The 14,908-nt window shown below is 39.8% G+C and overlaps 1 protein-coding gene across 1 annotated transcript; it reads left to right on the top strand.

Annotated features, from left to right (window-relative positions):
* Nucleotides 1-1,647: 1,647 nt before the first annotated feature.
* Nucleotides 1,648-14,236, top strand: LOC135099173 (uncharacterized). Its single transcript, XM_064001648.1, has 8 exons — nucleotides 1,648-1,724; nucleotides 8,112-8,273; nucleotides 10,659-10,765; nucleotides 11,502-11,697; nucleotides 12,193-12,319; nucleotides 12,902-13,087; nucleotides 13,388-13,510; nucleotides 14,129-14,236. Exons 1-7 carry the CDS (start codon nucleotides 1,722-1,724, stop codon nucleotides 13,480-13,482), a joined length of 876 nt encoding a protein of 291 aa, XP_063857718.1. The 5' UTR covers nucleotides 1,648-1,721; the 3' UTR covers nucleotides 13,483-13,510; nucleotides 14,129-14,236.
* Nucleotides 14,237-14,908: the final 672 nt, after the last annotated feature.

Genomic DNA, 14,908 nt, shown 5'->3' with positions numbered 1-14,908 from the left:
TAGTAGTAGTAGTAGTAGTAGTAGTAGTAGTAGTAGTAGTGGTATTAGTAGTAGTGGTATTAGTCAGTCATTGTCAGTCAGTCAGTCACAGTCACTCGGTCAGTTAGTCAGTCAGTCAGTCAGTCACACAGTCACTTGGTCAGTCAGTCAGTCAGTCAGTCACACAGTCAGTCAGTCAGTCAGTCAGTCAGTCACATCACTCAGTCAGTCATTTAGTCAGTGAGTGAGTGAGTCAGTCAGTTAGTCACATCACTCAGTGAGTCAGTCAGTCAGTCAGTCAGTCAGTCAGTCAGTCAGTCACATCACTCCGTCAGTCATTTAGTCAGTGAGTCAGTGAGTCAGTCAGTCACATCACTCAGTCAGTCATTTAGTCAGTGAGTGAGTGAGTCAGTCAGTCACATCACTCAGTCAGTCATTTAGTCAGTGAGTCAGTGAGTCAGTCAGTCAGTCACATCACTCAGTCAGTGAGTCAGTCAGTCAGTCAGTCACATCACTCAGTCAGTCATTTAGTCAGTGAGTCAGTGAGTCAGTCAGTCACATCACTCAGTCAGTCATTTAGTCAGTGAGTGAGTGAGTCAGTCAGTCACATCACTCAGTCAGTGAGTCAGTGAGTCAGTCAGTCACATCACTCAGTCAGTCATTTAGTCAGTGAGTCAGTCAGTCAGTCAGTGAGTCAGTCAGTCAGTCACATCACTCAGTCATTTAGTCAGTGAGTCAGTCAGTCAGTCAGTCACATCACTCAGTCAGTCATTTAGTCAGTGAGTGAGTGAGTCAGTGAGTCAGTGAGTCAGTCACTCAGTCGCACAGTTAGTCAGTCATTCAGTCAGTCAGTCAGTCAGTCAGTCAGTCAGTCGGTCAGTCAGTCAGTCACTCAGTCGCACAGTTAGTCATTCAGTCAGTCACATCAGTCTCTCTCTCTCTCTCTCTCTCTCTCTCTCTCTCTCTCTCTCTCTCTCTCTCTCTCTCTCTGTCTGTCTGTCTGTCTGTCTGTCTTAAGCGTCACCCAGTTTGCAAAAATGACGTCACTACCTCTCCACCAATCACGGAGCTGGGAGGTAGTGACGTTATTTCCAGCAACCAATAGGAAGCCATTGTGATCTATGACGTCATAAGGAGTAGACCAGACAGACAGACAGACAGACAGACAAGAATATTATCAAAAGTTCAACCCTTTATATGTATGAATACAAAAATGAGATATAATATTTACTTAAAAAAAACACATGTAAATATTTGTAATTAATTGATGTTTTCACCTGGGTTGTCTTAATAATCTCTCTCTCTCTCTCTCTCTCTCTCTCTCTCTCTCTCTCTCTCTCTCTCTCTCTCTCTCTCTCTCTCTCTCTCTCTCTCTCTCTCTTACTATTTTTTTTTCCAATGTGTAATAATAGAAATTAGTGTGTGTGTGTGTGTGTGTGTGTGTGTGTGTGTGTGTGTGTGTGTGTAGAAAATACGATAAACTATAATAAAAATAAATACGAAGCCAGCAGCCACATTCACCCGAACACTAGGATTTGAGATCTTACAAATGATGAGATTATTACGCTTCTTTCCTTATTAGAGGAATTTCCCAGTAAATATGGACATCCAAAAAACACAACAAAATAAAAAATACACACATAGACAAGCAGGAAATACGAAAAACTAATAAAAATAAAGACGAAGCTAGCGCCATATTCACTCGAACACTTGGACTCGGCCAGACATCTGAGATTTTACAAATGGTGGGGTTATTACGCTTTCCTTTGTTATTGAAGGCATTTCTCAGTACCCAGGGACAGCAGGGGCGTCATGACTACCCGGGGGTCACGTGGGGGGCGGCAGGGGGCCCGTGAAATAAGAGAAAAAGTTGAGGTGGTGTTTACAGTAATTTTTCCTGTTTTGTGTGGGCACCACCAGCACCAGTAGCCAGATGGATGCCAAAGAGGAACATTCTAAGTTGGAAATATTCTGTTGTGAAATACTTTTAATGCCATGGCTTAGAAGTCACAGGACATTAAGATATGAATATGCTTAGAACATTTCCCACTCTGAATAACCTGATCTTTCATTGCTGAGAATATGTTGTGGCTTTGTTGCTGGCACACTGTACCCTTCAAGTAAAGGAACAAACAGCCAGGTAAACTATTCTTGTCTTGTGCACCCCAGCCCAGCTTGGCCTTCCAGCCTCCAGTGACACACACACACACACACACACATGCACATGCACAAGGGATCTGTGCTGCTGTACACATCAGTGCTAGGCCCGCTGCCCACAACCCAACATAAAGTTGCTTGCTGGGTGTCACGTCAGTGGTGACGGCACACAACACCATGTCACAGATGGTGATGCTGCTGGTGCTCACATCACTAATGACACATTACAGCACATTGCACAGGAACACAGTGTAATGAAGAGGGGTGCTGGGCATCACATCAGTAGTGGTGGCACATGACAGCACAAAACAGCACGTCACAGAACATCACAGAACACAACACAATACAGTAATACGTATGTTGCTTGGCTTTTTCTCCTATACAAGTTTATTGTGCTGTGCTCACAGACACCACAAAAATATTGCACTTCTCAACACAGAACAGCCACACACAGTAGTATTATCATTGTAGTCATTCTGTACAATGCCTTTCCAGTCAAACTTTTTTTGGCTTTGAAGACTCTGGTGAAAGTTGTGTTACATTTTACATATTTTTGCCTCAGAGAGTGCTACCATTGAGACCCATATTCAGGAATGCCTTGTTCTCTCACCCCAACTCTTCTAAGGCCACAGAGATAATCAGATTGGTTTTCAAGAATGTTTTTCCTGTTAAGAATGTAGAAATCTCGTTACTCTGTCACTAAAACCATAAAAATACCCTTAAAAACCCGTGTAGCTTCAAGTAGAGCCTTTTAAAAGTAGAGAAGGTGCAGTACAGGATTGTTTTGGAATATGATCATACATCCTGGCATGCACAAAGTTGTCATTGGAGACACAAAGGCCTTGAAAATTATCACATTTGTGTCACTTATTATGTGTTTGTGCCTCTGAATATATTGGTGTTATATTAGACATACCCTGGCATGCAGAAATTTGTCACTAGCCAGAGTGACCTGATTATTGCTCTTACATATATTTAAAAAGGAATACCACACTTAAAAAAAGAGAAAAACGTGAGCATTGTTCTGATGCCAGATTGTACTCACTGATAACATTATAAACACACTCTACCTTTGTATCATGAAAACAATGCCAATAAGTTTTCAGTGTGGTTTTTGCTGTCATGTATATAAAAACACTGTGACACTCAAAGGAAGAGAAATAGAAGTGTTTTTCTGACACTAAACCTTACTTTCAAAAGATTTAATGTTTAATGAAATAAACATGATTGATATTGACACTAAAAGGAGAGAAATATGATGCTGTTAGTGAGGGTGATAGATGATTATAGTGATAGTAAGAGTGAACGAGTAAGGGTGAGGGTGAAGTATTAGTGAGGGTGGGAATGAAGAGTGATAGATATCATAGTGAGAGTGAAGGTAGATATTTTAGTGAACTACTAAAACAGTCCTTACTGGACTGTTCAAACACAAGCCAGATGAAATGTCATCAAGCCAAGCCCAGCACTAATAGTGACTGTGTACAGTGTCGTAACATACACACACACACACACACACACAAACAAACACACACACAAACACACACACACACACACACACACACACACACACACACACACACACACACACACACACACACACACACACACACACTATAAGCCTCTAGTTTGTGGTCCATCAATGGTCCAGGGAAGGAGGGAGGGATTCGTTGATGGCAAGTTATCATATATACAGGTACCGGCAGAGGTACAGTCCCATTATGAACAGACACTGATACAAGATTGGTGCAATGTTGGCAATAGTCTCTGTCAAGGTGTTTGGATGTATGGATGTGGGTATTGGGACTTAATGCATCAGGGATTGTGGTGTGGTATGTACAGGGTAGTGTTTGTGGTAGTGGTTGTAGTTGTGGAGTTAGCAGGCAAGGGAGGACTGAGTTAAGGTGTTGTAGAAGGTGTGAGGTGTATTGTATGGGAGAGGAAATGTTGATGTAAGCAGTTAGAGGGTCTGCTGTTACTGCTGCTGCTGTTAAACTTTACGTGTGGGACAGGCAGAAAACACTTACAGGTCTATACATCCTTCAGGACCACATGTGTACTAACATATACATACAAAACTGTATACATACCATACATGGGTACATACAAGCTTTATACAAAGATACTGCACCAAGTATTATAGCCTTCCTAACAACAGTAACATCACTCATCTCCTCAAGTGAAAGTGAGATGCCTTGCCCTTTTGTGATTTGCTGACCACCACCACCGCCAAAATTCACATAGGAAAACTATGCCCTTGTTATTGTTAGCCTTCAGTAAACACACACACACACACACACACACACACACACACACACACACACACACACACACACACACACACACACACACACACACAGAAGCGCGAACAAATAGAATGAATTCAGTGAAGACGTTGTCAATGCCATAACTGTCCATGCTTTTAAGACCAAACTGGATAGATATAGAGACGGGATACTATGAGATTACTCCCCTCCCGTAAACCACAACTAGGTAAACACACACACACACACACACACACACACACACACACACACACACACACACACACACACACACACACACACACACACACACACACACACAGAAAGAGCAATGCATTAAAATCATTTATAGATTATAGATCCACAGAATCACACACATGTAGAGAGGTATGAACATTTTATATAATTTCAAGAATGTATGTAAAAAAAACAATCTAGGAAGGAATTAGCCATGGGAAAGTTTACCTTAATAAGAAAGCAAAGCAAAAATGTCTCCACTGATAGAAATATATATATAAGAATTGAGTAAAATGGAAGTGTGTGTGGCTAGCTGTGGTGTGTCTAAGCTCCTGGGGTGCAGCAGGTTGGTCCACAAGGCTGTCCCTTTCCACCAGGGGCCAACAGGGTTGGTGTGTGTGTGTGTGTGTGTGTGTGTGTGTGTGTGTGATGCTTTGCTTGAGCTTGCCAGGTATATAGATAGATAGACATATAGATAGACTACCGCTACTGCTATTCTCCACCAGGAACCAACATGGCTGCAAGTATAAATGATGTCATTCACCTACGGTCGTCTGCTGGTCACCCAGCCAGCCATTACCCTATGGAAAGAGCTCAGAGCTTATAGTGACCGATCTTTGGGTAGGACTGAGACCACTCACACACCACACACCAGGACAGCGAGGTAACAACCCCTCGGGTTACATCCCGTACCTACTTGCTGCAAGGTGAACAGGGGCTACACATTAAGAGGCTCACCCATTTGGCTTGCTGCACCTTGGATTTGAACCCGGGCCTTCTTGAGTGTGAGCTGAGCATGCTAATCACTACACTACGTGGTGTGTGTGTGTGTGTGTGTGTGTGTGTGTGTGTGTGTGTGTGTGTGTGTGTGTGTGTGTGTGTGTGTGTGTGTGTGTGTGTGTGTGTGTGTGTGTGTGTGCTACTTTGTTTAAGCTAGCCAGGTACATAGATAAATAGATAGATAGACTACCATTACTACTGCTATTCCTTCCCACCAGGGGCTGACAGGATTGAGAGTGTGAATGTGTGTGTGTGTGTGTGTGTGTGTGTGTGTGTGTGTGTGTGTGTGTGTGTGTATAGTCTGTAGTGCCTTGTCTGGGCTGTTCTGTGTGATATTGCTGGCCTGGTATATTAAAGAGAAGCAAGATAGATTCATGGACAAGGCAGATGAAATGGTGCTAGTGGTACTGATGTATACAAGTGATGGTTACAAAGTTTATGAGGCACATCAGAAGCTCAAAATTGTTGTAAGGAACTGGCAACATTATGTTGACAAACTGTGGATGGAGGCAAGACTGGGAAAGGATGTAATGTTGTGTAGTGAAGTATTGGAGTACCTGTCTGCACTGGAATATGATGGAATGTGAGGCAAACAGTGATGGATAGATGCACAGATAGATAGATTACTAGAGAGAGAAAAAAATAGAGAGAGGGAAATCTAGGAAAGATATATAGATAGATTACTAGAGAGAGAAAGAGAGAGAGATGATAAAGATAGATAGATAACTAGAGAGAGAGAGAGAGAGAGAGAGATCTAATAATGCTGTTCAAATAAGTAGATAATATAAAACACTTCAGAGGAACAGCGATCATGAAAAAGCAATAATGAATGATAACAAGCAAACCAGAAACAATTGATGCATGAATATTGTTCAAATATCAAGCTTCTCATGAGTATGCTGTGCAGTTTGGAGTGGAGCTTCAATAGGCAGACAATACACAGGAGAATAGAAAAATACATTATGAGAGGACAGTGTGAACTCAAAACACACACGCCTACACACACACACACACACACACACAGATAGATAGATAGATAGATAGATAGATTTATTGACTACACAATCATATTACAGCAAACAAAACTAAAACAAAAACTAAAATACAAAAAAATATCCACAGCAGTAGTCCATTAATAATTGTAGTCCACAATATTCTAAATCATTAAATAAATATTCTTGCAATGCAGCAAAAGAACTCCCAAAATACAAAATAAAAAAATTTTTTCTCTACCCAAAAATAGACATTACCAGACACACACACACACACACACACACACACACACACACACACACACACACACACACACACACACACACACACACACACACACACACAACAACTTTAGGGCATCACCACCACTACCACTACCACAGAACAAAGCTAGTATATCAGTCAGTGGTATTTTTTTTATTCTTGTTATTTATTTATTTATTTATTTATTTACTCATTTATTTATTATTATTTTTGTATCCAGTGCATCCACCTTCACTTCAGAAAACAAGGACACTGCTTATGTGGCTTGTTTATCTTATATATTTTTGGCAAGACATAAATTTGCAGTAAAACCTGTAGGTTTTACTGCATGAAAGTCTGTCTGTCTGTCTATACATATGTATGTATAAATAGAGTTATGTTTACCACAGTGAGAGAGAGAGAGAGAGAGAGAGAGAGAGAGAGAGAGAGAGAGAGAGAGAGAGAGAGAGAGAGAGAGAGAGATGTGCATGTATATCTGTAACAATAGCAAGTGTGATGATCTCCCAGTATGGTTTAATGAGGTTCATAATCTTAAATGCTTCACTGCCCCATGGTGACAACTTTTCACAGACCACAGAGATGATTATCCAGGTTCTCAGGGGTGTTTTTCCAATACAGACAGAATCATTATCAAATTATCACAGGAATCATTGTGACACCCTTGACAACTCTGTTAACTTTCCTAGCAGTTTGTTAACTAACTTTTTACTGCTGTTGTCATCATTTCTATTAATATTGATAAAAACACAAGAGCACAAGGGTTGGTACAGGAAGCCATCAGGCTTACATTTGGTGGTCCTTGTACAAAACGTGCTTACTTACTTTCACCTATTATCCTCATCCATAAATTTGGCTGGTCCACTTCTAAAGCTCCTTAATGACTCAGCCCTAACAACATCAAAAGATATGAAAATAATGGAGCCATCAGGCCTACACATGGCAGTCCTTTGTATAAATAATACCTACCTATTTTCACCTGTCATCCCTATCCATAGATTTACTCAGCACTAACAGTCTGATTACTGAGTCTGTTCTAGTCATCCAACACTCTCTTTGAGAGCCAGTTCCTTTTTATCTTTTTTTAAATCTAATTGCAATGCTTGAACCCATTATTTCTTGTCCTATCCTGATTACTATTATAAGTAACAGTGGAGAAACATTTGAATTTAAAAAATAGTCAGGATGAAGAACTGAAGCATTTAAGTGAAGCCTCTGTGTGTCTGTAATAATGTGTCCTTATCTCTTGTTTAGATTTTGTAATACCATGTCCTATATTTGGTCCTTAATGTTACTATTATCACTGGTCTAGGTTTTATAATTCCATGCCTTATATTTCATCCTTATCTTTGGTCTACATTTTGCAACACCATGTCTTTTCTTTAACTTTGTAACTCCACATCCTCATCTTTTCCTGACGTGTACCACCGTGTCATATCACAGGTGATGTTCGTGGCCTCCCCAGCTTCAGAATCGGTCCTTGGGCAGCGTGGACATCTCAGACTCGTGAAGGAACTGCATCTCCTGCAGCTCCATCAGCTTGCCGTGATCCTTGATGTGGGCATAGTTGGCAGCAAGACACATCAGATAGTGCACCTGTGGGAGGTAAATAACACACACACACACACACACACACACACAGAGTGAGAGAGTGAGTACGTATTATTGGGAACACTAACCTGGTATAAGAAATGCATTAAATGCTCAAGTAAAAAAAATAATGAAAATAATAAATAAATAAATAAGTAAAACACACACACATACACAGTTTTGCATTTTCATCATTCAGTCTTGTACCAAGTTAGTTTTTCATTGGAGCATGTAGAGAATATGAGAGAGAGAGAGAGAGAGAGAGAGAGAGAGAGAGAGAGAGAGAGAGAGAGTACTACTGGGAACACCCTAATCTGGTATAATAAATGCATGAATAAACAAAAAAAAAAAAAGACTGACTGATGAACCTAACACCAGTATGAGAAAGTGTTAACCTTCAGGTAAAAGAAATTAAATAAATAAATAAAATAACACACACAAGAGAGAGAGAGAGAGAGACCAACAAAAGACCATCACCACTTACCAGGGAAAGAATGACAAGAAGGGCAGAGGCAGTGGCCAAGAGACACAATATTTCTCCATTGTTGACAAAATCCTTACAGAACAGCTTCCTCTTGCCTCCCGAACACACCCGCTTCTCCTCCTCAATGGTGGTGCAGGGGAACAGAAACCCTGCAGTGGGAGAACAATTATAATGTCTGTTTATAATCATTAAGTGGACTGAGTTATGTTAGTTAATATTTGATGTTTGCATCTGAGAATTTTTTAACTTCTTTTCTCCTTCTTTCTGTCATCTCTGTTCATATACCAAAATCATGTTCTCTATTTATTCCCTGTGTGTCTTTCCATAATATATCCTTCAAAGGGGAAGACAAACCTGAAGGAGTCTTTTATTAATTCATGTCCTTTCTCTCCTTTTCCTCTTCTCTCTCTCTCTCTCTCTCTCTCTCTCTCTCTCTCTCTCTCTCTCTCTCTCTCTCTCTCTCTCTCTCTCTCTCTCTCTCTCTCTCTCTCTCTCTCTCTCTCTTCAAAGCATCTTCCTTAAGCTTCACTTCCTCCTCCTCCTCCTCCTCCTCCTCCTCCTCCTCCTCCTCCTCCTCCTCCTCCTCCTCCTCCTCCTCCTCCTCCTCCTCTCCTTCTTCCTCCTCCTCCTTCTCCTCTTTCTCCTTATTCCTTATCGTCTGGTCTATTATCTCTCTCTCTCTCTCTCTCTCTCTCTCTCTCTCTCTCTCTCTCTCTCTCTCTCTCTCTCTCTCTCTCTCTCTCTCTCTCTCTCTCTCTCTCTCTCTCTCTCTCTCTCTCTCTCTCTCTCTCTCTCTCAGTATGATGAAAATATTTTGAAAAACACACCAAAGAATAGAGGGGTATGTTTCAAAGTTTGAATACAGTATAATAATAATTGGATGATTAATAAGTAAGGAGAAAGGACAAGGGTAACAAAAGAAAAACAGTGCAAAAATTAATCGCTGCACAAATCGCTGCACAAGACTTTCTTCTTTCTCTCACCCCTATTCTGTCCACCTCTCTAACACAGGAGTTAACCAGTATTCTCAATCATCAATCCATCATTCTTTGCCTGAGGAGGGAATTGATGCTGTGTTGACCCTTGACAGTGACGTCCCTCATGAGGAGAATATGAATTCTACAGAACTTGCCCATAGAAAGACCAAAACTGTTACTGCTGCCACTACCACCACTGCCACCGCTTCCACTGCCACCAAAAGCCCAACTGTGCAAAGAATCCTGGACCTCCTCAATGAAATGGAGTCCACCAGTCAGCTGGAGTACTCTAGCCTCCAAAAGTTCCATCTGTGTCCATTGTGTTTGGGTAAACTTATCACTGTATGAGGGGACAAGTATCAGTGTATGGTTACTATATACTCATTTGTACTTAAAAATGTCATGTCACATCATTCTCTCTCTCTCTCTCTCTCTCTCTCTCTCTCTCTCTCTCTCTCTCTCTCTCTCTCTCTCTCTCTCTCTCTCTCTCTCTCTCTCTCTCTCTCTCTCTCTCTCTCTCTCTCTCTCTCTCTCTCTCTCTCTCTCTCTCTCTCTCTCTATTAATCTCTTATTCCCTTTTCTTCCTTTCTTCCTTCCCTCCTATCTTTGTTTCTCCCTCCTCCTCCTCCTCCTCCTCCTTCTTCCTCCTCCTCCTCCTCCTCCTCCTCCTCCTCCTCCTCCTCCTCCTCCTCCTCCTCCTCCTCCTCCTCCTCCTCCTCCTCCTCCTCCTCCTCCTCCTCCTCCTCCTCCTCATTCATTCTACCTAACAAGAAATAATGGATTCAAGATTATACCCAAATGTTTTAAATCCCACAAGGCCAAACATTTTTTCTTTAATCGTATAGTAAATATATGGAATAAACTTCCTGCAGAAATTGTCAACACCAATACTATTGAATCAGTTCATCCTAAATATGTGCACTTTCTGTTTTTCCACAGAGCAATAAGAAATTAGAATTGACTGAGAAACCAGAAAAGGGACTGCACTTGAAAAAGCACAAGAACCAAGAAATTACATCATTAAATGAAATGACAACAAATCTAAAGTAAGAATTTATGTAGCTTTCATTTTGGTTTACATTGTGAAAGGTAACAGTAACATGGATATGTTTTTATATTGAAATCTTTCTCTGATTGCATACAAATGGTACCAATCAACAAATAATAATGTAATACTTACAAGGTGGGAATTCCAATCACTGGTAGATAAAATGAACCACCATTCTAGAGTGTACATAACTAAGGAATTAATATACTGGTTAACTATCACACCAGCATGAACAGAATAACAACAATTGTTGAGTAGAGTCTATAGGAGGCAGGGAAGGAGGCATGTAGTCAGTTTTAGAGAGCAGTTATTATGAAATCAGCTGTAGAATATTCCTAAGATGCAATACTACTGGAGTCTGTCAGCTTGAAGACAGTTTATTAAAGAAGGGAAGTTCATGAGATATAAAGCCTTTGATTATTCAGTTTCATTTCCAAAGTAACATTTATTTATTGGTGTGTTGCTTCCTGTAAATAGTAAAGCCTTGACAGCACTGCATCTCTCACACCACGCTGTAACTGTTGAGAGAACCATAACCCTTAGAGAGAGGAGGAGGGAATCCTTGGTTTATGTTCAGTAAAGCCCTGTATTCTTGTCATGGCAATGTAGAATGGAGGCGTCATTGGTTTATGTTCAGTAAAGTCCTGTATTCTTGTCATGGCAATGTAGAATGGAGGCGTCATATTGGTCACACACTGTTCTAATGTATGTGCACTTGCCACGCTGTTCACCAGGCAGGAGGCGTTGCAGAAAGAGCGCGAGATCACTGTGTTGTGGGAGAAGACAGAGTCCCTTAGTGGTCAGCTGGTGACGGTCCACAACCACAGCCACTTTGAAGAGAATGGCCTGAGCCACGACCACCTTGCTCAAGAAAATATCACGTTGACAGAGCTGATTAAAGAACTAGAAGATAAGCTCAAACTTTCAAAGGTACCACAAGTGTCTTTGTATATTAGTTTGGTTTACTTTGTAAGATTAATCATTACTGAAAACAATACATGGAGTACGTGAGGTTGTGTGTTTGTTTATGCATGGAGACAGTTTCCTTAAAAATGGGTGGAGAGTACTATGGTGCTTTAGATGTAGAAGGATGAGTGGAAGGAATGCTTGGAGTGTGCAAGGCTCAAGTGTATGCAGAAGAGCACTGACAGGAGTGTGAGGACTACTCTGTCATGACCATGTCTTTAAGACATGAACAAATGATGCAGTGTGGGAATCATGAAGGTGTAAAAATGCAGGATATGGATGGGATGCTACATCAGCAGCTTTTGTCATTAAGGCTGGTAAAGTGAAAGATTTGTTAATCACTTTGGTCTTTAGTTGATGCTTCTGGTGAGGCTTTCCTGTTTAAACTTGGCATAATATATATAAAATGATGTGGCATGTTAAACAAGTTAACTTACTGCCTTCTTGTGTCTTTCACAGATAGAAATCAAAGACGTCACAAGACAGAATAGTGAGCTGCATGCACTTATCACAGAGTATAAAGTCACTCCCTCAGAGGAAAAAGACAAGGATGGCACCTCTTCATGTGAGAACTCAGAAGCTAAATGTGAGCTACCATCCACATGAATATATATTTGTATATCAAACTGACATTCTCCATGGAGGGAGGCTTTCCAAAGTGCACACACACACACACACACACACACACACACACACACACACACACACACACACACACACACACACACACACACACACACACACACACACACACACATCTCTGCATCAGGACTCAACAGCCAGACTGATAAACAATTACTTCACCCAAGATGATCAGCTGATAGGATTAGCTGTGGATGAGCCTCCTGTGGTGACTAGGAGTACAAAAGCCAGCAGCTAATTTTGGGAGCTGCCAGTCATCATGGTCCTGGTGTCTGAGGTGCTGCTTTTGCATTTTCCCATTCATGGGTTGAGGCCACATCACATTTATTCATTCACAGTTGCTCTTAGTTATCTCTGTTACAAGTTTAAATTTTTCCTGGCTCCACAGACATTTCTGGTGCATCTAACCCTCTCTCCATTGCCCTTCTATTTCCCTTAGTCTTATACCCACTTCTTACATTACGTCTAATTACTTCCATTGGTCATTCTTGTCTGGCCCTCTGTTGCATCAATTTTTCACCTCCAGGTACAGATACCAAGGGGAAATTGCTGGGTCAAGTGGCTACACTGACATCTGAGGTTAGCAGGTTGGAGAGTGAGTGCAGCAGTCTTCAGGTTCAGCTAGACTGTGAGAGGGATAAGTATAACAAACTGCTGGGAGAATCTCTTGCTCATGAAAAGTTGTCTGAAGATGTCATAACTGAACCAAAAGGTAAGAAAGTTTATATTCTCTAATAATAAAGCAAATAATTTTTCCTCACTGATGCTCAATTTTTTTAATTAATAACAAAATAAAAGCATTGTTATTGGATTTGTTTATTGAGGCTGTATTAAGAAAAGTTGAGAGAAACAAACTTATTGTTTTATCAGGAGAAACAACAAGATTGGGAGGAACTGAGCTTGAATAGAAGCTGCAACTGAATCATCTGTAAAAGTGAAGTGGAGGAAGTGTTTACTGTTTACTGTATGCCATTTCCTTGGTCTTTTAATGAAGAATTTTATCCTTTTTCAGGTGACTACATCACCATCTACCAGTTGCAGCGAGGAGTGATGAAGCAGCAAGCTCGAGAACGCCAGTTAGACCTTGCCAGCCTCCATCATGAATGAGAGGAAATGAAGCAAAACCACTCAGCAGGTTAGTGCTCTCTTTTGCATCTCACACTCTTCTTATTCAATTGCTGGCAGATTAGTGATTTCTGCTGCATCTCACACACTTCTTATTCAATTGCTGGCAGGTTAGTGATCTCTGCTGCATCTCACACACTTCTTATTCAATTGCTGGCAGGTTAGTGATCTCTGCTGCATCTCACACACTTCTTATTCAATTGCTGGCAGGTTAGTGATCTCTGCTGCATCTCAAACGGTTCTTATTCAGGTGTTAACCAAAGTACTAAGCCTTCATATCATTACCTTGCTCTGTGATGGAGGCTACACCATCTGGCATCTAGCTGAGATTTAATGTTGCAGCAAAGCTTCCATATGAGTTCATGTAGAGCAAAATGTTTTCAATTGCCAGGGAAGTAGTGTAATGTAACCTTCCAGAGAAATCTACCCCTCATTTATTAGTTAACAGGAGTGTTTAATGTACTTAATGTGATTAGCCAGGATCAAGGGTCAACTTCTTCACTGACCATTTAGTCTCAGGTGATGTATCTGTCCTCCATGAGTCACCAGAGACACATAAGGTGTTGTAAGTGAAATTTCATCTATTAGATTTATTCAAAATGTGAATTAACACAGTTGTTTCCTGCAGGATTTGATATCAAAGCTGGTGCAGGAAAAGGAAGCAGATCATGACCTTGAGCAGCTCGAGAAGATAAGCAGCGTCCTTAAGAGTTCAGTTGCTATCATTAGCAGTGTTGGTGAGTAGTAAAAACTGAGCCATCTTATGAAGTGCAACAAAACATTATTATTATCTTCATAATTTTCTTGAAATAAACAGATTTCTGTGGCATGTTGCTCATTAGCACTTTAATATCAGATAACACCAGTTATTTATGTAATGATGTAATGTACTAAGTAGATGAAATACAAATGGCATCTGCTAACACTCTTGATGTGGAACAGGAACCACATGTTTATGGTCAATAAACTATTTATAAAAACTATTTATCTGTGTAAGATAAAAGCAGTTATTATTATTATTATTATTATTATTATTATTATTATTATTATTATTATTATTATTATTACATATTTTCCTTGTATTTAAATATTATTATTATTATTATTATTATTATTATTATTATTATTATTATTATTATTATTATTATTACATTTTCCTTGTATTTAAATATTATTATTATTATTATTATTATTATTACATATTTTCATTGTATTTAAATATTATTATTATTATTATTATTATTATTATTATTATTATTATTACATATTTTCCTTGTATTTAAATATTATTATTATTATTATTATTATTATTATTATTATTATTATTATTATTACATATTTTCCTTGTATTTAAATATTATTATTATTATTATTATTATTGTTATTATTATTATTATTATCATGCATT

The sequence above is a fragment of the Scylla paramamosain genome, unplaced genomic scaffold, assembly GCF_035594125.1.
Source record: "Scylla paramamosain isolate STU-SP2022 unplaced genomic scaffold, ASM3559412v1 Contig109, whole genome shotgun sequence".
In the NCBI taxonomy this organism is placed as follows: Eukaryota; Metazoa; Arthropoda; class Malacostraca; order Decapoda; family Portunidae; genus Scylla; species Scylla paramamosain.
The sequence above is the reverse complement of the archived record's forward strand: the minus strand, read 5'-3'. Positions and strand labels throughout refer to the sequence as shown.